The 22893-nt window shown below is 39.8% G+C and overlaps 1 protein-coding gene across 9 annotated transcripts in view; it reads left to right on the top strand.

The window, feature by feature from the left end:
* TBXAS1 (thromboxane A synthase 1) overlaps window positions 1–22893 on the top strand; it is a 242173-nt gene that overhangs the window by 132331 nt on the left and 86949 nt on the right. For all 9 annotated transcript variants that reach the window (XM_085568338.1, XM_021536482.3, XM_085568344.1 and 6 more), the window contains 4 exons: window positions 9878–9994; window positions 17177–17265; window positions 19708–19856; window positions 21688–21818. In XM_085568338.1, the coding sequence (XP_085424464.1) occupies window positions 9878–9994; window positions 17177–17265; window positions 19708–19856; window positions 21688–21818 (486 nt within the window). The remainder of the gene's footprint in view (window positions 1–9877; window positions 9995–17176; window positions 17266–19707; window positions 19857–21687; window positions 21819–22893) is intronic.

Consider the following 22893-nt stretch of genomic DNA (forward strand, 5'->3'; position numbering starts at 1 on the left):
GCAGCTTATGCTTGGAGAAGGAGCAGAAGAACAGAGCAAGTGCAGAGCAGTATTTCCTGTAAAATGTCCCCCTAACATCTGATTGCCCATGGTTGACTTCCTAAGCTGAAAGCTGTATTCGTGTTTTTAATTTTTAATAGCCCTTTTCTTCCAGTAGTTTGATTTAAATATCATCTTAAACCCATTTTTTGTTTTTTAAACCATTAGGAGGCCTCAAAAGAAAACTTTTATCAGTTTTGTTTGACATTGTTTTGAAATTTTCTTTTTGGCATTGGAGGGAATAGGTGAAATACTTTTTCCATGGGTTGTTTTGCACATATTGGAGATCATCAGTTTGCTATATTAATCCAAAATTTTCTGTTTCAAGTTAGATAAATGACAGTTTGAAGTATATTTTGTGTATCAGGATGTTGTCACATGGGAAATGGGGCATTAGGCAACAAGTTTTAGGTGCTACATGGCAGCTTGGAAGACTGATAGAAACACTTTGAAATGTCTTTCACCTTTAGGTCCTAGTTAGCTACTTAGCCACTTGTTTATTTTCAGTGTTTCTTGGTGCTTTGAGATTTTAAGCTATACAGGCCTGTATATAATTTTATTTCTGTATTGCAACACCTGAGTGGAAGAGGTCAAACTAAAATTATCAATAAAATTTGAAGTACGTGAAGAAGTGACATGTCTTATATATACTTTCTCCAAGTAAAAATGTGATATTTTTAAACTAAGCCATTGGTAAGCCTCCCCTTCACCTGCCTTGCTTACCTCTGCTAGTGACCAGAAGATCCTAAGCATTTAACCTCTATCTGAGGAGCTTAATTTGACAATAGAGATTTAAAACTCTTGCTTAGCCATAGCTAATGTTCTGAGGTGCCTTGAATCCCTTGGAGCTACTGATTTCAGCAGCTGAAATCACCAAATGGAAGCTTAGCAGTTTTGAACCTTGTCCAAGGTAGGAGATCTATGCATATGATGTTTGAGAGGAGATGGCCCTCACGTGTGCCTTTGAAACGGGCTGGCAACTCAGATGCTGTGGAAAATGTAGTAGCAATAAACATGGTTCTTTGAATCACAAGGTGGTGGAGCCAGGCTGCTCCAGTGCAGTCCCCCATGACAAATTGCCCAGAGTGCAAGAGAAAGGCTTTCATATATTTACCTGCTGGAAATCATTCCAAGGCACTCATCTCTCTGTGAGGTACCCCACCTAGAAACTTATAGGTGATTCTTTGAGAAGATGCACTTGCAACCTTATTTGTTGAATCAATGCCAAATTCTATGTGTCCATGGTATTCGTGAAAGAGAAGTTAGTGAATCTCTGCAGCCTCAGACTATCCCTCCCTCCCCCTAACCTGTACTCCTGCTGTAATAATTCTTTCCTTCATTATTCTTATTTCCTTATTTTTCTTCCTACCCTTATCCACAGGAAGGAGTTACAAGGTTTTCCTCCACTGTGAGTTTTGTTCTGTCAGTGGCCATGGCTTCTTTCACTCTGCAGTTGTAAGAAAGGGAGTCATCCCTGATCCCAGCTGTAGTGACCTCTCTTCTGGAATACATTTTATTATGTCCATGAGAAGAAAGGTGGTAAAACCTTAAGGAAGTGTAGGACTCTTCCTACCTTGCTGTCATGACAGCTTGGGCAACTCTGTGCTCATTTTGGGTGAACATTTTCTGAGGTATCTAGCTGCATACCCAAGGCATTTAAATCAGCAGCCAAGGGGACATGCAGTGGGATGGTGAGTGGTACTTAAAATCTCTCTTGGAAGTCTCCAGAAGCTTTAAGGTTACTGCAGACTTGTCTCTGGATGAGCAGAGCATGGAATACAATGGTCCTGTGTAAATAAAAGATCTAGACAATATTCTTATAGGCTTTGCCTGTAATTCCTACATATGCCAAAGACTGAAAGCATGGCAATATATGTGTACCAAAAGTTATTGGGGACTGCTTTTTTCCAAATACTCTTTACATACTGTAAAAGGAACTTTCTGGTTCTCAACCTTTCCTTGAGGAGAAATCTGTATAAACAGAGAGGCTTTTAATAGTCTTATAACTTTATCCAATATTAAAAAGTCCAGTTATGTCAGCTGGAAAGTGGATTTAAACATGTTTAAAAATTGCTTCTCAGCAGAAACTGTCTATAGAGTATAGGCTTTATAGTACAACATGAATTTCTTTATAATACCAAAATTCTTAATTAATTAAGAGCAAGTACTTTTTCTTTGCTTTGATTGCTTTGATCCCAAATGTGCAAACTGACCACCATATGCAAACTCATGAATGCATGGACTTAATTTTGGTGTTGCTTACACCAACAAATGGAATGTGTGACTTGCATCAGTTTGGGTCAGGCTGTAGGAAGCCATATGTGTTTATTTTAGCAGTTATGGATGGTTATATTTACCTCATTGCAACGACTTGCTTTGGTTTCTGTTGACAAAACCATGGCTTAAGAGAATGTTTGCAGAGAGAAGAACAGATGTTTCCAGGCTGCTTGCCACAGAGGGGAAAAATAGCCAGTATTTGCTTGTAAGCTGGGGCTGGCTGTGCCATTTTTCCAATGAGTAATTAGGAATAGTAGTTATTAGTTGCTGAAGATCCTGACTTGATAACAAAAGAACCTGCTTGGATATGCCTTTTTGTGTAGTCTGATTGATAGAGTGAAAGACAATTGCTGTAATCACTGAAACCAATTCTACCCTGTCACACGCTTTTGAAGAACCCTAATGACCAAGGAGAACCTAAAAGCTTAATGAAATAGATAATTCATGCACATTTTCTCCTCTTCTCTGCAGACATGTTGATTTCAATTAAGCTGAAAACTTTTACTGGATGCTTTTATGAAACTGCAAAGCAATATATGTATTTTGGTGTAAGTTTGCTGATTTCTTTTCCCCCTCTCTGAACCTGTAAGATCACCTTCTGGATCATATATACTAAAATCAAACTTGCTTTAGTCTAACAAAGAAGAGGGGACTAAAGTGTAATAGACTATTAGCAGAGCTGCAATCTGGGACGGTTTTGGGCAATGTGTTTGTGAAGCAGTGTCTTTGTCCATAGTTTTAATTTAAGGCAAGGGAGGATTGATTTCAGCTACCTGGGAGCAGCAGTGTGGGATATGTGGCATCTGAGGATTTGGAAATGGAGTTTTGGAAGGGCAAAGGAAGAGCAAACCTGCTTTGGGAGATACAGCTCCTGTGTGTAGCAATTCTCTTGGATGTTTCATGGATGGAAGGCCCCTCACAGTCACAGCAGAGGGATGAGAGAAACCCAGTCGTCTCCCACACTGGCACACAGCCCTCAGTGGGCAGTGCCAGCCCTTTGCCCTCTGCAAAGGCTTTAGTTTTGGGGAGAGGACTTGGTCTTGCTCCGTTATGAGATGATGATTTGTGCAGAGAAAAATTTTACATGTTTTGAAGAGATGTGACTATAACATTTGTGTATGCAAGGGCCTTCCAGATGGAAACAGCAATAACCTACAGGGTATATGACATATATGAGCTCTGTTTTGGGTTTTGAAAGCATGCAATGCTTTCCTGGCTCAGTCAAAAGCCACTGCACAATATGTCATTGGATGTCATGAATACAGGGAGAGCTGAGCATGACTTAAAACACCAAGGATGCAGGAAGGAATATAATGTATCAGTTTACCAACAGGGAATTTTTAAAGCTAATATATGGAGGCATCTCCTGCCTTCCCACTTTCATGATCCACTTACTGCAAGCTTAGTAAGAGGTATTCCTGGAGATATCTCAGGGACTTTTTTTCTGTTGCTCTTCTTAAGAGCAAGTGTTATGTTGATCTGTTAAGTGTCACAGCACTGCCACTGACTGGATGAAATACTTTATGGGCAGTTCATGGGTTTACTGGTTCCACCTGCTGGCTGAACTGGTGGTGATGACCTCTCAGTCAAGGGGAGTTGAATGAGTAATCTTAAGAAGATATTTTATTATAATTCCTGCCTGAGGTATGGGGATAGTGTCTTCTCTTCAAGCTATGAACTTTCCATCTCATTTTTCCTTTATTTTCATTTAACTCAATTCAGTTTAAAAATGCAATTCTTAAACAGGATGGTAATGCCTAATCACAAAGGCATTCTTACCAAGAAAAGGACATCAACCCTTTTTGAAAATAAGAAGATGAACAAGTTAACCCAGTGATGTGCAAGCACTGCTGCCTGCTCATCACTTCTGGAATTTGTCTTGGGGAGAAAGCCATCCCCCACTAGAGCGAACACAGATAACTGCATTGCATTCATGAAGACTGGAAGAGGAATGACCCCTCCTCACACTGCGATTATATCCCAAAAATCTCCCAAAAATGGAGGAACTCAGATTTAGGCTTAACTCTGGATACTGAAGTCCCCGTGGGTACTGAAGAAAGGCTGAAGGAGGAGCAAATGGCTCTCATTAATGTGGGTTGTAGGGTTGAGATTGGGGCTAAAGTTCAGGAGAGTGTGGACATGGAACTCCAGTCAAAGCTGGATCCCACAACAGCTGCAGGACTAGAAGAAAGCTTACATGAAGGCAAATGCTGTTTGTTAGGGATGACTAATGCCAGAATTAGTGTTGGAGTTACTGTTTGGATTTGGGATTTTGGGTGCTCTAGAGCTTATTTCCTTGTTTGAATCTGAGCAGACTGAGTGCTAATATTTGACTCCTGTAGAAGAAATTTGGTTTTGATTGGTTTTGTTAGGAGTGGGCTATCATTAAGTCTATGTTTAAAATAACAAAGTGTCTGAGATATTGTTTTTTATAGAGTTTTGTTTCTCACTGTGTTGTCAAAGCATATGGAGAAGATTAGCAGCTGGTTCTGTGGAGGTGAATGTGTTTTAAAGGTCTTTAAAGGTACCCTTTAGCTTCTTTGAAGATTCATCTCTTCAGGATACTTAAAGAGTGCATCGCTGCATTAACCACCTTCTGCTGGGAAAAATTTATCCCTCATTTTTCTGCCAAATAAATGAGAAGAGGTGTCTAAGGGAACATAATGGTACTGTTACCCTTCTTTCTGCTCTAAGCAGCCATTGCTCTCTGCCAAAGGTTCAGTCATTGCTGTCTGCCAGAGGTTCAGTCTACCCTGCTAGTGACAAACTTGGGAAAGGAACACATATTGTATGAATCACAGAAGGCTACAGTTTTACTCCAAGATACAGGGTCAGGATATTAGTGCATGAATATGTCCTACAGATACCCATTTGACATGCTTCTTAGCACAGTTGTGTTGTGTATTGATTAGTTGTCTCCCAGGCATGGTCTGGGCACAGTTCAAGAGAAGAACATGTACCATGACCAGAAGCAGTTTGGATATCTCCATTGTTTTTGGGAAAGGGATTTAACTTTGGGGACAGGGGGTGTTCTGTTCCACTTGGCCTCAGAGCCAAAGGTTCGCTTGCCTGAATTATTTAGTAACACAGAGGAAGCCAAATTGAACTATGACAAATAAGCCAATAACTGGGTCTGAGGGCTCATCCTGAGGAACACCTTATGGGGGAGGGAATTTTTGCATTAATTGCAGAGATGCCACCCATCTGCAAATCTTATTTTGTTTTCTCTTTTAAAAGCAGTCATGTTTTAAAGGATTTGTTTGCAAGCAAATCAATCCAATTTTCCTTGTTGTGGTTGATGGCATGTCTGTGACTGTGGGAACTCAGTAGCACTTGCAGGTACACTGCAAGAGATTACCATGCTGCAAGTAGTGTTCATGGAGCATTGCTGTACCAGAAATGGTTGATTACACAGGAGAAAGAAGCACAGAGCTGTTGTTCAGTATTTAGATGATGCTAGATGGAACATGATCCTGATTTCCTTTGACTTAAAGACAACCTCCTTTGTTGCCCAAAAACCAAAGTACCTCCCCTGAAAATATTACATCTGCCTCCTCTGGTAATTTTTTTGGTGATTTTTATAAGCTCAAGATTTTTTAGATACATCTAGTACTTTGTCCATTTGGAAAAAGATGACACTTCATCTTTCACTGAGATACTTCAGGCTCATTCTCATACCAAATCCATTTTCATTCTTGCTGTATGAACCTGTAACACAGGTTATGCAATTAGAAATAAAGTGTTTGCAGAAAAAATAAAGAAAACCTGATAAATGAAATCTGCTATACACTGTCAGTCATGCTGATGGTATTCTAATAAACACAAACATATTTTTGTGTGTCCAGTTTTAAAGATGCAGAGTAAAATAATTTATGGGCAAAGCTAGTTTTCCATCCTTGCAGCATTTATATATATATATAAAATACTGTGCACACCAAAATTACGTTAAAGGAGCATTACTGTCATAGAGTGCTAAAAAGGCAATGCTATAGTTAGTGTTGTAGTTATAATATTATAGTTAACAGGCTTTTTGTTCAGCAACTGGGTCCCTCTGTGAATGTGCTGTATACAGTCTTTATGCAATTAGGAGCATTTTAGGGTGAATGTTTGGTTTTAGGAAGGGAATTTGCTTTCAAGACAAATGCAGTGAGATTTATATCACATCTGTTATTATCTAAGTGGAGCTTTGTCTTGCAAAGAAGATTTGTCTTATAGAGTGCACAGTTTGGGCAGCCTTCAATTTAGAACTGGATGCAAAATACTTTTCCAAGTGTTGCCCTGTAATTTTTTCTGGTTTTCTTTTTTCTTTTTTTTTTTTTTTCCCTGTATGCTATTTAAACCTTGCTTGGAAGACAAAATTGGTCATTTCCTTGTGGGAATTTTTATTCTGCTCTTTCATTGTATTTCTGCTATTTCATTCTGAGTGCCTCAGAAATGTTAATGTATCGTTAGCATTTCTGAGGAGGTGATGTGATATATCCACTTTATAAAGCAGAAGTGAAAGCTGGTGGTTGAAACACAGGTCTGAGTGTTTGCTAATTAGGGGGCTGCACTCAATGACCTGATTTCTTGGACTAATGCATTTCACAGGATCAAGGCACTTTCCCCGCTGTTGATTTCAGTGAGCACTCAGGAGCACTGCAATCTGGGTGTCAGGGTTTGAAATGAAGGAATTAAGGAATACTCATTCAGTGACCAGCTGAGTCAAGATCTAGTGTAAATGGCTGCCCTAGCAGCACAGAAGAACTGTGAAGCAGAAGGTAGCATACAGGATTTTCTGGCAGGATGATGCTTCTGCTGGGAAGCATCATCCAGCTGTCTAGAGGCTCTTTCTTTTGATTCTACTGAGCCTTTGAATATCTGTAACAAATGACACAGCGCTCCACTGAGTGATGGTCTTTCAAGCTGTACTTGTGATCTTCAGGAAAGATACCTACTGACAAGTTAGAAAACAGATTATTTATTTAAAGAGGCTATTCAGAGAAAACAGTCCGAGATGTTTCAACTCTGACAGCCTGTCCAAGGTTTTCCCTGTTATTGTACAAAATAGAATAATCTATACATACATTTTAAAAGTGTCCTTATTTTGTTGTACAGTAGTCATCTGATGACAGTACTTAAGTCAATCTCTTCCTTCAGTTTAATATGTACTTTTTTACTTGAAAGCTGATCATCTTTGCTCAAAACTGGTTTGTAGTGTTGTCCCAGTGACATTAGTTTACTACACTGGATGGTGTTGCTGAGAATGTAAAACTATCCCATTAGCCTATGCGTAATATAAAACAGGGTTTTGCATTTTACAAGCTTATGCAGTGTAGTAAGAATTTGGCAAATGTAAAGGAAAAAGGTGTTAAGGAGAGCTGGCAACTCCTTAAAGAAACGATATTAAGTGCAATCTCTTCCAATAAGGAGGAAAGTTAAGGAAGTGTAGTGGAAGACCAGTGTAGCTAAATTGCCAGTTCTTCATGGCTCCTGAAGACAAGTTGTTTTTTTTACAGAGTGGAAAGTAGGTCAGATTTCCAATAAAAATTATAAAAAAATAGCGTGTAGTGGCAATAAAATCAGAAAGAATGAGGCACAAAATTATATTAAAGTATCCAGGTGTGTAACAGGTTGTAAGAATTCATTTTTCATGTACTGTAGTAATGAAAAAAAGACTGAAAGGAAAGGTCAGAGGAAAAAGAAGTCAACAGATGGCATTGGGGTGGCCAAAGCATCATTGGTTTGTTTGAGTCTCTCCCAGTAAAATGGATACTGTTTCTACTGGTGACATGGGGAACTGTACTGCTGCTGCAGTATCCAGATCTCACATGCACAAATGAATGTCTCTGTACCTCCTGTAACCAGAGAAGTGTAGACCTGCCCACACCCACCAATCTATCTTAGGGTGGTTGTTCTGGAGGACATTGCTGTACAATGCCTAAAATGCATTTTGGAACAGTCCACTGTTCCAAAAGGAGGAGTACAAGGTGCCTTCTTTGCAAGAATTGTTCTGTAATTTTGTTAATGATTTAGATGATGGCGCTGAGAATGCTAACAATTTATGTTGAAAGCTGGTAAGGATGAAAGAGGCTATGAAAGAAAGGGTTAAAATTCGAGGTGGTGTTATTCATTTGAACAAATAATCTTAAAGGGAATGGTCATAGTTCAAAGGATCATGTTCTACATATGACTCTGGGGAGTAACCAGCTTTAAGAATAAAAGATAGGGAATAACTTCCTGGGGGTGATTGTTCAGAAAGAAGTCTGGAAGTTGCAGGGAACCACAAACCAATTCATGAGTGCAGTGCCATGCTGTTGTATGTAATATTCCAGGGTGAATAGAGAGTAATATAGCTTGCAGAATGTCTGGGTTTGGGGGAGGAAGGGAAATAAAATCCTTTTTTGCCTGGAGTACCGTGTTGGGTCACAGGGACTGTACCTTAAGAAAGCAGTAAATCAGGAAGACTATGCAGAGGAGCCCTACCAACACTGAGCAAATAGTCCTAAATAGCATAACTGATAAATATGCATTGAGTGAAATGGTGTTATGTGGGGTAGATGGCTGCAATATGTTTAGTGGTTGTTATAGCATTCTGTATATATGGACTGCTGCGAAGATAGGGAGCATAAGCTGACTTCTATCCCTGGACAGCACAAAGACAAAAGTCCCAGCAAGAGAGAGATATTGTTCTACCATGGTAAAAGTAGTACAGCACTGGAAAAGTTTGAGTGGGGAGGTCATTGAACCTCTGTTATTGGAGGTCTTCAGGAACAATTAGGAAACATCTTCTGACATAGCATAAAATGTAATATTTTGTGCTGTGGGACTGGATATCTTCTGATTCTTCTTCCAGGCAGAAATGTGTTTTCTGATGTGCTTTCTCTTTTGTCTTTGATATCCTTTCACTCCTTGGTGAATATCCCTGTTTTCTGGACAAGAATTTCTTAGATGGCAGGAAGATTTAGTAAATTCAGAGTAATCATTTTGGTATAGAACTTCATGGAGCAGTGCTTTAAGCTACTATATTTGACCAAATGCTGCAGCTATAACAGTCACAGGCCACAACTTCTTAGTGAGAGTGTTCCTTGTAAACAGAGTAAGGACTGGGTCTTGCTTTCTAATCAACATATTTTCTGAAGACTTTTAAAATGCATGTAACAGTCTGACATACCAGCTGTCACCAGAAATTGTGTCGTCCACCAACACCGGCATGCGGTGCGTTGGCACTCATGTCACTGGGAGAGGGAGTGTTGACAAGTCCTCTTGCCCTAGAAAGATAGGAAAGAAGCCAGGGTTGAGTGAAGATGATCTCAGGAGAGCACCAGGAACATTGGAGCCGGAGCAGTCTGAGAAAGGAACTGGTCCAGGACTTTTAAAGCCCAAGAGAAAATGAGTGCAATAAACGAGAAATTTTCTCGAGACTCATCCACATTTAGCTTGGTGTTTGGGACTGATTTGAACCTCTCTTCATGGGACAGCAGTGCAATGCCATTCCTGAGCAATCTTCACAAGTTCCAAAGTCTTGAGTAGCTGTAGTTGCATTTGTTTTAAAACTGAATTATGTTTTCTTTCAACCTAGAAACCAAACTTGGTATCCAAGCCAATGCTTGATAGCATCCTTTGTCTTCGTGATGACAGATGGAAGTATGTGCGGAGCCTCCTGACCCCAGCCTTCAGCGATACCAAACTGAAAGAGGTAAGGTGTAGACATTGCTGCTTTCATAATTTAGAAGACTTGTGCAGGCATCTGCTTTATGTAGGTCCATATTAAGGATAGGTAAAACCTGCTACTTTGTGCCACTTTATTTAGACCTGAAGAGCACATGCAGCAGAGCTTCCATATGGCACGGTTCAGATCATAGACTGGTGAAAATCCAAATAGCTCATCTGAGGATATGATTATCTGTCTTCCTCTGTTTAAGTCAGTTTGTCCATTAAAGTGTAGCATACTCAAGAAGGACCCTTACCCCTTCCTCTCCCCTGCCCTATTAGGAATAAGTTTAAGTCCAGGAAAGGTTATTGATCCCAGTTGGAACATAGCTTTTCTTGATGTGCAGAGTCAGCAACTCTCATGTTAGCATAGGAACTGCTGTCAATCTATTTTCAATTCTCCATCTCCTTCCCCTTCCCTCCTCCTTTTATTCTTTAATCCTTTCATATAATAAAATAAGTCACTGGAGCAGAATGTCATTGCCAGATAAATACCTCTGACTGAAAATAAATGTCTCTGTGCTGACCTGCTGCTAATTTCCTATAAATGTATCAGCATTTGCTCAGCCATGGGAACCCATTACCCAGTAACAAAGTCCTGTTCCAGTGATACGATATCTCTTAATTAAATGTATATAAATGATTGACTGGTTAAAGTCTTCTTTAGGAGAACTACAAAAAACAACCCCACAACAACAACAACAAAAATCACCTCTTTCTTTTTATGTTTTATTCTGAAAGGGAATCATGCCTCACTCCGGTGCCCAGTCCTGGGCTGTAAAATTTTCCACTGGGCAGACGCTTGTGTTGTTTTGACATGCCGCTGTCGAAATCCACAGTAACATCTAAATGTGTCTGGCTCTCCCAGCTCTATAGACAGCGGTCGCCTAGCAACGCCGGCTGTCACCTCCTTATTATGGTAAATTCTAATTGGCCGCCAGCCTGGCGGAGATGCTGATTAATCACGACTGACAATGCCATTGGTTATGCGCCCTGACATTTGCTCTGTCACCAACTCCATCACGAAATTTCAGCAAGGCAAGGGTGCTTAAATATGCAAGTGATTAGTTGCACAAAGCACGGTGGGGAGAGGAGAGTTTTGCATTTTGCTGGTGGAAATTAATCTGCCTTACTGCAGGTCATTGGCTCTTTGCTTGTGGACTAACAAAAGATAACGCTGCACTCCCCTCAATTTGTGGAGAGCAACCTCTGCCAGCACCTGCCGGGCAGGCTTGGCTGAGGAGCACGGTGAGGGCAAGAGAGTGGAGCCTCAGGGATCCTGCTCTGGGGCTGGGCGTGCACGGCTTTGCAGGCTCTGGCTGATCCAACCGGGCTGGGAGGAGAAGATGTGGCACTCTGTTTGCACGGCTTGTTGGTGGAGGTGGACTGCAGGAATAATGGTAGGAGGTAGAATGGAGGGCTGGCCAGTGCCTGGTAGCTGTCTTGCGTGCAAAGACTGAGGCATTTATTTTTAGCCTGATAATCAGCTTTGCCCATGCTGCCTCTTCCAAGCTCTGTGGGGAGGCGTGTGACTGTGCATGGGCTTAGCGTGACCTGGAAATTGTCACTTTCTCCTCCCATTCAACAGCAAGTGGGAAAAAGATGAGTGGGGCAGGTCTCCCTGAAAGGTTCAACTTTGCTTTTCTCTCCCACACCTTCACCAGAAGTCTGTCCATCCCTACACAGACAGACACTTGCAGTAAGCCCATGTGAGATTAAGAACCACTGTTGAATGGATGTTCTCCTCAGCCTTACATTTCATTTTCTACCCAAATATGTTAGCAATCCCGGGATTTGAAGTTAATGTAACTTAAGTCCTTGCCCATGTGCTTTTCCTGCTGTTGCTTAATTTAGAAGCTATACCAACACTTCACAAAGGAAATCAATGCTCATTAATTATGATTTCACTTTTAAACTCTCCCATATTTGGTACTCTCTCAGAACCTCTACAGCAGCATGGAAACAAAAATACCATGTCCTTGTATTGGCCATACTACAGAGCATTATCTGCAAGACATCCTGTTTATAATAAACCCTTCCTCTCTGCTTTGAATTACAAACAGAAATTTGGTACTAATTTATTGTGTAAGAACCTAGATATGATATTTCATGTATATTTATAAATATTACTAGGACAGTCCTTATTTCTCCTTCCAAGATATCAAGTTCTTTGACAAAATCCCACACCGAAGTCTTGCACTTTGTTCACTCTGGATGACTGCCTTAGCTTTGTTCCTCTATGCAGAGTCCACGGTGATGCTGGAGAGACTGCAGACCTCATGAGTGTCTTTGGAGAGTGGTTCCCCTTGAGTGCTGCAGCCCATAAGTGCCACTCCAAACACAGGCTTGTCTGGCTGCATGCTCTGAGAGAACTGGGAGCTGTTAGCCTGTGACAGAGCAATAAATGCTAACAACTCATTGCAGCCCCCATAACAATCACTTTAGACAAAAGATGCACCAAGAGACAGAGACTGCTGAGACACAGGTTCCTGATATCTCCGTTTCAGAAATCCAAGAAAGGACAGTTTCAGGGCTTGCAAGAGTGACAAGTGAGAAGCCACTTTGGCCTGGCTGCTGGAGTACTGGACTCAAGACAAAGCTAAAGTGTGTTGCTGAGATTTAATCTGCAGTGCTTCATAGAGGCACCTGGGGCTGTGGGCTTTGCCCTTGTCACTTCAAAGAAGCACTGTAATGTCACTGAGAAGTTAATTGAGATGAGGAATTTCCCTGTAGTATGGCAAATATCTCCAACAGCCAGCTAGCAAATGATGAAAAGATGATTCCATAAATTTTGAATTTTTCGAAGTTACAGGTAATGAACTGAAACTAGAGATTATAGAGTTGTTGGGTAGCCAATATAATGATTTCTGTATGTCTGCATTGAGTTGTTTTGGTAACCTTTTTCAAGAGTTTCTGACATTGACTCCAGGTTTCTCTTTTCTCAATTTGTCTTCAAAAGCTGTGCACCATTTCACTGTTGCTTGTATGGATTTCTATGTCTTGGGTGCTCTCCCTTTTAAATTCTCTTTTTCTAACAAGCATGTAAAGATACCTAAAGGAGTCCACTTCAGCTGAAGGAAGGTTTGGCTCTGGATATCACGGAACACAAATACTATAGTGTTGTTGAATAAAGCAATAGACTTGTAAGCTTGATCCTGCAGTGCATCCCACATGAGATGCCACTGGAGTTGGTAGCAGATCTAATAATAAGCTCTTTCTAGTAAGACCCCTGAATGAACTTCATAGTGCCATTGCTGTGGAAGCACTAAGAATGAGAAATGAGAGACAGGAGGCAGGAAACCCAAGAAATGTCACTTCCAGCTCTGCCATTGACTGCCCGTGGGTGATCTGACAGAAGCTACTTAAATTCTCTGCACATGAAACAACTTTTATCTGTTGAGTGGGAACAACACTAATCACAGAAAGTTGATCCAAGATCTAATTCATAAGGAATTGGTGAATTGTAATACCTAGAGGCCCTAAATAACAGAAACATTTCCCAGTGTTCCTGTCATGCTCTCCTCAGCTGTTATATATTGAAACAAGCTGACATGTTAGTGATCTTGCTGTACCAACCTTGATTCCCTATTTAGTATTTCTTATTTTGTTCCTCTTCTTTTTGCTGTGATGCCTATGATGATCCTGCAGTTCTGGACCCCTTGTCAGACTTGATAAATAGCTTTCCTCTCTTTTACAGCCAACACCAGCAGAAAACCTATTGATTTTTATTTATTCTGATGGTGTTGCAGTAGTCTTGTCATCTTCTATCAGTATGCCAGGGATTCTTTCCTCCACTAACAAACCATTTAAACAAATCAGAACACAAAAATTAAAGCGAGCACAGTTTAATGTGGCATTGTCCTAAATAACTTGTGAAGTTTGTGTTGAGGCACTTCTTTCAAACAAAGAGAGACAGAAAGCAGAGCTTGTAATAACATGGCAGAACAGTGCAGAAAAATCCTCTAGTGTCACTCTCAGGCATGTAGATCTTTCATGTCCCACTAGGACACAAGATCTGACAGTCCAGCCATTAAGGTTTCCTTGATTTGCTGTTAGTCTGTGCACATTGGTCAAAGGCATTTTGGGAGTTTCCAGCAGTCTCTAGAAACTGCTGCTGTTGCTGGACAAAGCAAGTGTGCTCACAAAAGGCAAAGCAAATCACTAATGTGAAAACTGGTACATGAAATGTGCATAAACTTGAGACTCAGGACAATATCTTGTTGAGTTGCATGTTGGTAAGTTGTGCCCAGGAATAGCACAGCTGCACTCTCAGGTGGTGGAAACAAATCCTCTCACAAAACATCTTTTTATCACTCTGCTCTTTTCCTGGTTTTATTCAGGGCCTTGAAATTTGGAAGAGAAGCAATTCTTGTGTTAGGGGTATATTCTTTCTCCTCTCCCTCTTTTCTATTTTATAACATTTGTGGGACAAGAGGTCCAACACAACTTCTGCTTGCTGTCTGTAAACAGTAAAGTCTCCAGTGTGTCTGCCTACAGTGAATATGATCCAGCCTTCTAGTTTTTAGTTTGGATGCTAATAACAAGGGGAATAATAATACTGATGAATACTGAGGGCCACATCTAACTGGAGGAATGTGACTCTGATGCTTTTGAATAGTGCAAAGATCCACATGCACTGTGCATATGCAGAAGCAGAAGCTAATTGTTCTTATGTGCCAAATAGCATATTGGCAGGATTTATACAGCAAAGCCCTTGGCATCATGAAAACCCTAACCCCAAATGCTCTTCTTTGGCAGAAAGAAAGAAATTTGGACTTTAGGCTACTCTTGCTATTAGATAACTGTCAGATCAAATATTTACAGGGACCATATTGTTTAGATTTTTCTTCATCCTGTTACTCTCAGCCAATCTGAACACAAAGCATCTGGGGTTTATTTACCCATCAGGAACTGAATCTCAGGCAGGTTATGCAGGTTTTATGTTCTGACTGGCAAATCAGAATGTATGGGAAGTAACTGATACCCAAGGCAGTGTAGATCAACATGTCAAGTTTCTATGCTTGGTATAGTTCACCTACCCTGACACTATTTTTTTTGACAATTGGACAAAGATTTTGAGGTGTTACGAGACTTGAGAATGTTTCAGTCTGTGGTTTTTCTAGTTTGCAATCTTGCACTAATTTATGTCCCCTGAGGAAATAAAAAACCCAAACCCAACCTAGGATTCCAGAGTAGATATCCCCTGTAGCTTTCATATACAAATAATTGTCTTACTGACGTGACTCTGTTACTATCATGCTAACAGTAGATCAAATCCATGTGCCCGCCTCCCTGTTTTCCTGGTTAGATTTACTAATAAAAATACCTTATGGCTAGGAATGAATTGCAACAGTATTTCTAAAGGCTGGTGGAATGTGCAAAGAGCAGAGGTGCTCTGGGATGCCCTGGCCAGACGTACGTGCCCCTGATGTCTCTGCCAGCTGTTGAAAAGTGATAGCAACCAGCTGGCTGCTTACAGATCTGGTGATGTGATGAAGAATAAAAGAGAAAATAAGGCAATAAAAGGAAAATCTGAAATGATCACCATCTGTTTCAGAAACATCATACCTGTTAAAAAACTGATTTTAATTTTGTTCTCCTTGGCTGGTTCGGTTCATTGGGGGAGCCTGGACCCAGAGATTATAAAATATTTCACCTTGGTTCAATCTGTTGAACAGAGATGTATTAATTTGGTTGAAGCTTCTTTGGAGAAGAAGCTTGCTGCAGGGGACCTTCTTTAGAAAGCCAAAAGATGAAAAAGGCTGCCACATAACTGTGGTGTGCACCTCCCAGAAGTGTAACAACTACTTTTACCAAACACTAATTTGGCACCAGAGTTGCCTTGTGAGACTGTGGCAAAGCCCAGATCGACCTGACTTTTCAATGTAATTTCTCTCATATAGGCACGAGACCTCAAGAGCAGCTAGACACATTCTTGAGTCAGACTTGTGCCTTTGGAAAACATATTGGATGCTCCCGCGTTGGCCTTTTGACTGTGTGTAGTCTTGCCCATGTGTTAAGATGGCAGTGTGCCTGTGCACAAAGTGTTATGCCAGTTTCACAGAGGTAGAAGTGCCAAGCAAAATGGACTTGGCTGGGCAGGCTGCATAGCTCTCAGAGTGTGCTGCGAGGCTGCAGTAAGTCTTTTTTGGTAACAAGAATGTCAGAGGAGTAGGATAAGTCTGTTCTCATGTTTGTTGACATCCATATGCTGAAGGAGGTAGTTCAGGAAGGAAAGTGTGTACACTGCTGATGCTTGACATAGTTGTTGAGGCAAGACCCTGGTATTAAGATGTACGCTGCTCTTGGTAGTCTGTATGGGAAAGAGCTTTTGGTTCATGGCTGGATTGCTGCTACTCCCTTCCTCTGTCCCCCCATTTGGTACATTTAGGGAAGTGTCTGATTCCTCAGGAAGCTAAAGAGACAGAAAGTGAGACTCTAATGAGACCTTGATGTTTGCCTGTGCTATGGTTTCCATGAAGCCCTAAAGAAGAGACTATTGCACCGGTGGCTACAGCCAAGCTGTGGTTAAGTCTACCTGACCATCATGTGTCAGTGACTGGAAAGAATCCTTAGATTAATAAATTCACACAAATGTCCATTTAATGGCATCATCACTTGAGAAAAGCCTTTCCTCATGTACCAATAGCAGTTTGCCCTCAGCAGCTTGTAGTGATATCCCAGGTCATTTTCCAGTTAAGTTTTAAGTCCCTCAAACAGAGATGGCAGGATAGAACTGATGCCAATGCCTTTACAGGACTTTGGAAAGCATTATTCCTTCTGCCCTGTAACACATGTAACCTTAATGTGTTGTAGTGCAAATGAAGATCATGATAAATCATTGTTTGTAACTATTAAACAGAGAGGGAGATATATTTGCCTGATAGGTCTCTGTGTATGTAGCATTGTTGGTCAGGTAGGTGACACAGCCTCTTGCATTTAGGCCCAGAGCTGGAGAAGGGCATCCCTGTAATGTGTAGGTTTATTTTGAGCAGAAAGTGACAATATTTCATCTTACCTGTACATAAGTGCCTAAAAAACTTGCAGAGGAAACAGAGAACTCTATCCCATATATTGGATAAAAAATATTTTAAAATTATTATTTCTGCTTGGTGTTTTTTTCTTAACATTTTAATGTTTTTTCACAATTCAATATGTTCCTTTCCAGATGACACCGCTGATAAACCAGGCCTGTGACATCCTGCTGTGTAACTTGAAAGTCTATGCAGATTCCGGCAAAGCTTTTGATATCCAGAGGTATGTTAAACATGCCAAAAATTAGTAGCAAATTATAAAAAACCAAGAAAAAATGTCAATAGCAGCAGTTATTCTAAATTCACACTTACTGTAGAAAAGATTTTTTTTTTCTTCCCTTACTTTGAAAAATGGAAATCATAGTTTAATGGAGGGTGTGTCTGGTAAAAGCCTTTTCTTCCTGGGACAGCCATTGCATACTTGAAAAGTAATTTTGGTAAAGCATCTAATGTATTTCTGGCAGTTATTTAATGAAGTTTTAACAGCTGGAAGGACAAAGGAACCTGCATCAGTCCCTGTCCAGTCTGTTCTCTGCAGGCTGCCAATAATGTACAAACATAAGAATTGGTCTAGTATCAAATATATCTAGTCCATCACTCTTTTGCTTTTTTTTATATGAGGCTTTTTTGAGCAGTTAATTATTCTTACCACATTCTTCATAACCCCCTCTCATGGCATGCTAGCTTGGGGAAGCAACAGGATCGCTACTCCAGATGAAAATGCACCATTGATTTATCAAATTACATTTTAATATTTTCATATTGTACTTTCTCTCATTTGTTATGCATTTAATATCCTATTATCTTTTCTGTTGCTCTTTCATCAGAGGTCTTCACTGAACTGTTCACAACACTGTCTAGTCCTTTCTCTGAGTAGCTGCATTTCCTCTAAGGTCCTGGATAGTAGTTCAAATACATTCTTTCTAACAGGCACTATTTTTGCTTCATTTTGCTTTCATTTTGTTTGCTGGGTTGGTCAGTGCCCTCTGAAGTTTTTCATGATTTTCCCAAACTGAAGCAGCACAAATAATATTGTTTCATCAGAAGAAATGCATATTTAGCCACAATTTATTAATTTTTTTTTCACGTACATGTGCATGTGCATGTGTGCACAGAGATCTCTTCAGCTGAAGAGATACTATGAAACCTCAAGATATATTGTACTAGCTTAGTGCTGTGATGAAAATTGACCTTTTCAGTCCTTTCAGTCTTTTCCATTTTTCCATTTGTCCTTTGTCTTTGAGTGGTCTTTTAGCTATTGATCCATTATAGGGTTTCACCTCTCAAGAGACACTTTGGAAAAGACCCTTTGAATGTATAAATGAATGATGTTGATCGTCTGGGAACATGATATTTCCAGTTGTTTTACCATACTACCATTTCAGCAGGTTTGATGTATTTATAAATGTGATTCTCATTCCACTGCAGTTTTATAGAATTGCCTTGGGAGCTGTTTTTTTGGATGAAAAGACCTATCTGTAAACTCCTATGACCTTAGTTGTCTTTAGCTGTTTTGTGTTTTGCCAACAACTCAAAATTTAGTTTTTAATGTTCTTTTTCAGTACCTTGGAGAGGTAGATGATTGAGTCCTTCTGAAATTATTGTTTCATAGCATTGCCCCCCCCCTTAACATTTTAACTTCCAATGGTGCTTTTTGTGTGTGTGTGTAAGAGTTGAAGACCAAAAGAAGTGTGTTGCATTATTTTTGTTATCAGTTTTATTCTCTGGTGTGTTCAGAATGGCAGTTCACAAAGATTGTAGTTTAGAAATACTGATTCACATAATATATGCAGGATATAATGGGCCTGTCTCCTGTTGTTCTCTTCATACATGCTCACTCAGATTAAAACACCAGAGACTGATATTAGCCTTTTGTAAGGCTCATGGAAGTACACACATTGCTTACTTCACCATGGATCAGAGGAATCAAATTCTAAGGATATTTTACATTCTCAGTCCACTTACCTTAAAATTTAATAGAGCTGCTAAAGCCCACTAGGAAAATAAAGATGGTAAGACAAATGGATAAATGGTGAGATATTCAGGGAGCCATTTAGTAAGTTCTGCATTTTCTATATCATGGTTCACAGATCAGTTGGAGTTCTCAGAGCACTGGCGGCTCCTCTGCAGATTTCACTTGGCATCAGTTTCTCTTGATTTTATCCACAGAGTTACATTACAAAGGAGGTATGAAGAAGAAAAAGAAAGAAATCCTTCAGGACCTTAATTTTACCTAAGAACCTCTTGTCTCTGAGCATTCAGACTGGACTGGAAATAGGTGTGGTTTTTGCAGTTAAAAATGAGGAAGGAATGGTCTCATTTATTAGGATGCATACTAAGAAAATGCTTATGCATCTCTGATGTGTTGCATTCAATTTCTATGTCAAAACAAATTAAATTGGTTTTAATAAAATTTTCGTGGAATTACTGAGGTGTATGAAAATATGTTCACTTTGTAGGTTTGGAGAAAGTGATCATTATCAAGTATCACCATTTGTCAGAATGATGGAAACATCTCTTGTTGGCAAAGCTCAAATCTAAAAGCAAAAGGAAACTCAATGGCAAAAACTAATGCTATGTGATGTTTGTAGAAGCAAGATTAATGGGTATAGCTAGATTGTAGATATTTGTAGATAATAATTTATCATTCTTCAATTAAATGCAGGTGTTACAACTGCTTTACCTTGGATGTCGTTGGTAGCGTAGCATTTGGTACTGAGGTGGATTCTCAGAAGAATCCTGATGACCCCTTTGTTAAGAATTGCAGAACATTCTTTGAAATGTCTTTGTTTAAGCCTCTTCTCATTCTAATCCGTGAGTATAGTCTATGTTTGTCTACTTTCTTGTGATAATTTCATAAAAGTCATTGTCGAATTGCAAAATATGCTGAAGCCAGGGTAGGAAATATTATAGCTGACATTATTTCAGAGGGATTCAGAATGCAACCCACAGGCCACTTCTACCCTTGAGATTTCCACCACTTGCTCTACAGGTCTTGTCACCATTAATGAAATTTACTCCAGAAACTGAGAGTTCAGGAACACAATGCTCCTGGTTCATCTGACAGGAAAGTTTCTGTGTCCTGCAGTTTCGACAATACTTTTTTTAGCATGCTTCTCACGAAAACAGAGTAATTGCCCTTTGGGACTGAATGTAAAGTTTTTGTGCACTTGGTTTGTTTAGTAGAGATTGAAATCTCACTCATTAACAATCCACTAAAGAAAAAAGGTGGAAGAGTAGAAACAGATTGTGTAAGTACTCCCAATTCTTTTTTGAACACTGTCCACAGCCTGCTTGATGGCTCTGAAGGATAAAGAACACAAGTGTCCTGAAGAGAATGCATTTATTTTAGATTAATAGATAGGCAATGCAAGAATGGGCTATAAAACCATGTAGTTCTAAGGCATGAAAGCTTAGGCTTCATGGTGGTGATGATCTTGATAATTCAAGGGCAGTAAGAATCACAGCTGAGGAAGCCACAGCATAATCAAGGCTTTTGAGGTTTTATCATCTTGTTATCTAGACCTGCAAACAGTAGTATCAGGTGGCACAGTGGCAAAGTTTCCTGTGCCCATCTGATCCTGCTGGCATTACAGATTGCACCTGTACTCACACCACAACAACTGTTTCCTTCTGGAATTGTGTATCCAAATTGCCCTGGAGTTAACATTTAACCTGATTGCAAAATGTGATTTGAAATCAAATTCTTAAGGGACAGAAATGTGCCCCTATACATCTAAGAGCAAAGTGTCCTTCATGAAAGAAAAGTTTCTGTAGTGTTTGGAGTTGGATTCCTTGATTCATCTCTTTCTGCTCATTTGAAGACCATCCTTGTGATAATATCCCACTTCCTGAATGTGTGGCCTGTTTAGAGAAGCATAATCACACAGTATTCTATGTTGGAAGCGACCTTAAAAAGTCATCTAGTCCAATCCTCTGCAATAAGCAGGGATGTCTTCAACCAGGTCAGTTTGCTCCCCCGTCCTGACCTTGAATGTTCCCGGGGATGGGGCATCCACCACCTCCCTGGGCAACCTGTGCCCCTATTTTACAAGCTTCATTGTAAAGAACTTCTTCCTTATATCTAATCTGAATTGGCTCTCTTTTAGTTTAAACCCCATAGTCTTTGTCCTGCTGCAAGGGGCCCTGCTAAAGAGCCCCATCCTTCATCTAAGTCCCTAATAGTGTAGAGTATTGGGGGCCTATATGAATTCCTGCTCATTCCTGTCAAACAGGAATGAAAACTACCCAGTTTCACGTGGGGGTGCCATAAGCTGCTAGGCCAGTTCAAGATTTTCAACTTTCCCTTTGTAATTTTCTGAGCAGGTAGGAGAAATAATGATCCCCTTTGTTGTGGTAGCTCTGTGACACCAAAAATCTGAACCAAAATCCTGAGACATTGTGGAAACAAGCTTGGAAGGCATCTGTCTGGAAAGGGAGTCATGGCCAGCAGGACATCTCCAAAAGGGAATCCTCTTTCTCTTCCATCCTCACAGATTGCTAGAGAGAGAGAGAGGAAAAATAAGTTTTCATAAAAGGAACACATCCCAGTTGATAAGTTTTATAATATTAAGGTAGAGCAAGGGGGAGGATTATATGCCCTCACAGTCTGATTCAATATTTTCTTCTTTAAAATCTCTTACAGTTTCTTTCCCATCCATAATGATCCCATTGCTACGCATTTTTCCCAATAAGAAACAAAAGGAACTGAATGGATTTTTTATCCAAACCATAAAAAATGCAATTGTCTATAGACACCAACAGGATGCAGCTCAGGTAAGACTATTTCTGTGATAAATATATGGATAAGTAAATGTTTTCATAAAAAACTGGAAGTGGCATAAGCCTCTTTGAAAAACAAACTCAATCTCTTTCAACATTCCAAGTGTTTTAGTGAAGATTTGATTGTTTTTTAGCTTTATGTACCATCAGGCAGAATTGTTAACACATTCCAATATTGCTTCTCTTAGTATTTCTCTTCAAGTAAGAATGCAGGAAAGTTACATCAGCGATGATTTCTCAGCCTAGTTTCTAGACTCAGAAGGAAGGATTCAGCCTGTGGGATTTTTTCTTGTCCTAAAGTCATGTGTCATGTGTACACTACTTTTCCTCAAGGACCAGAGGAAAAAAAAAGCCCTCACTGAGTGTTTCAACCCAGTCTCTCCCTAAGAGCTGAAGAGGGTTTCACAGAGTCCTGTGCCAGTTCCTGCTGCTTTGGAACATGGGAAGAATCTGAATGTCTGGTTAGAGCAGTCACTGAGCTGAGATGGCTAAATAGAAAGGCAATAAATACCACCTGAAGTGTACAAACAAATGGCTCCCCATTGTTAGGAAATCATTTGTTACTTCTTTTTTTTCGAACATAAGGCACTCTGAGGAGATTTTCTGTGTTTGTTTTTAGTCACTCTTCTTTTATGAAGTATGTGAAGGCACATACTCTTTAATCAAAGTCTCTCTATTTTTAGTATATGAAGCATTTGGAACATAGGCCTGTGCTTCAGTTCTATGATACAAAAACTTGTTTTGGACAAAAGAAGAACAAGCATGAAAATAAATTAAATCCCAAGATTTCTTTTAATTTCATTTTATATTTTCTTTCTTTTCCTTTTTCTCCATTAAGTTTAATTTCATTTCATTTCTTGACTTGTCATTTCATTCCTTTCAAGAAATGAAATCCCAAGATTTCATTTAATTTTGTTGCATTTCATATAATTTCATTTAATTTCATTTTTTGATTTGGCATGTCATTTCCTTTCCCAAAATGAAAACTCATTTTGGGAAAGGAAAGGAAAAGAAATCTCAAGATTTCATGTAATTCCATTTTGGTATGTTTCCTTTAATTTCTTTTAAT

The sequence above is a fragment of the Lonchura striata genome, chromosome 1A (genome assembly GCF_050655825.1).
Source record: "Lonchura striata isolate lonStrDom1 chromosome 1A, ASM5065582v1, whole genome shotgun sequence".
Taxonomy (NCBI): domain Eukaryota; kingdom Metazoa; phylum Chordata; class Aves; order Passeriformes; family Estrildidae; genus Lonchura; species Lonchura striata.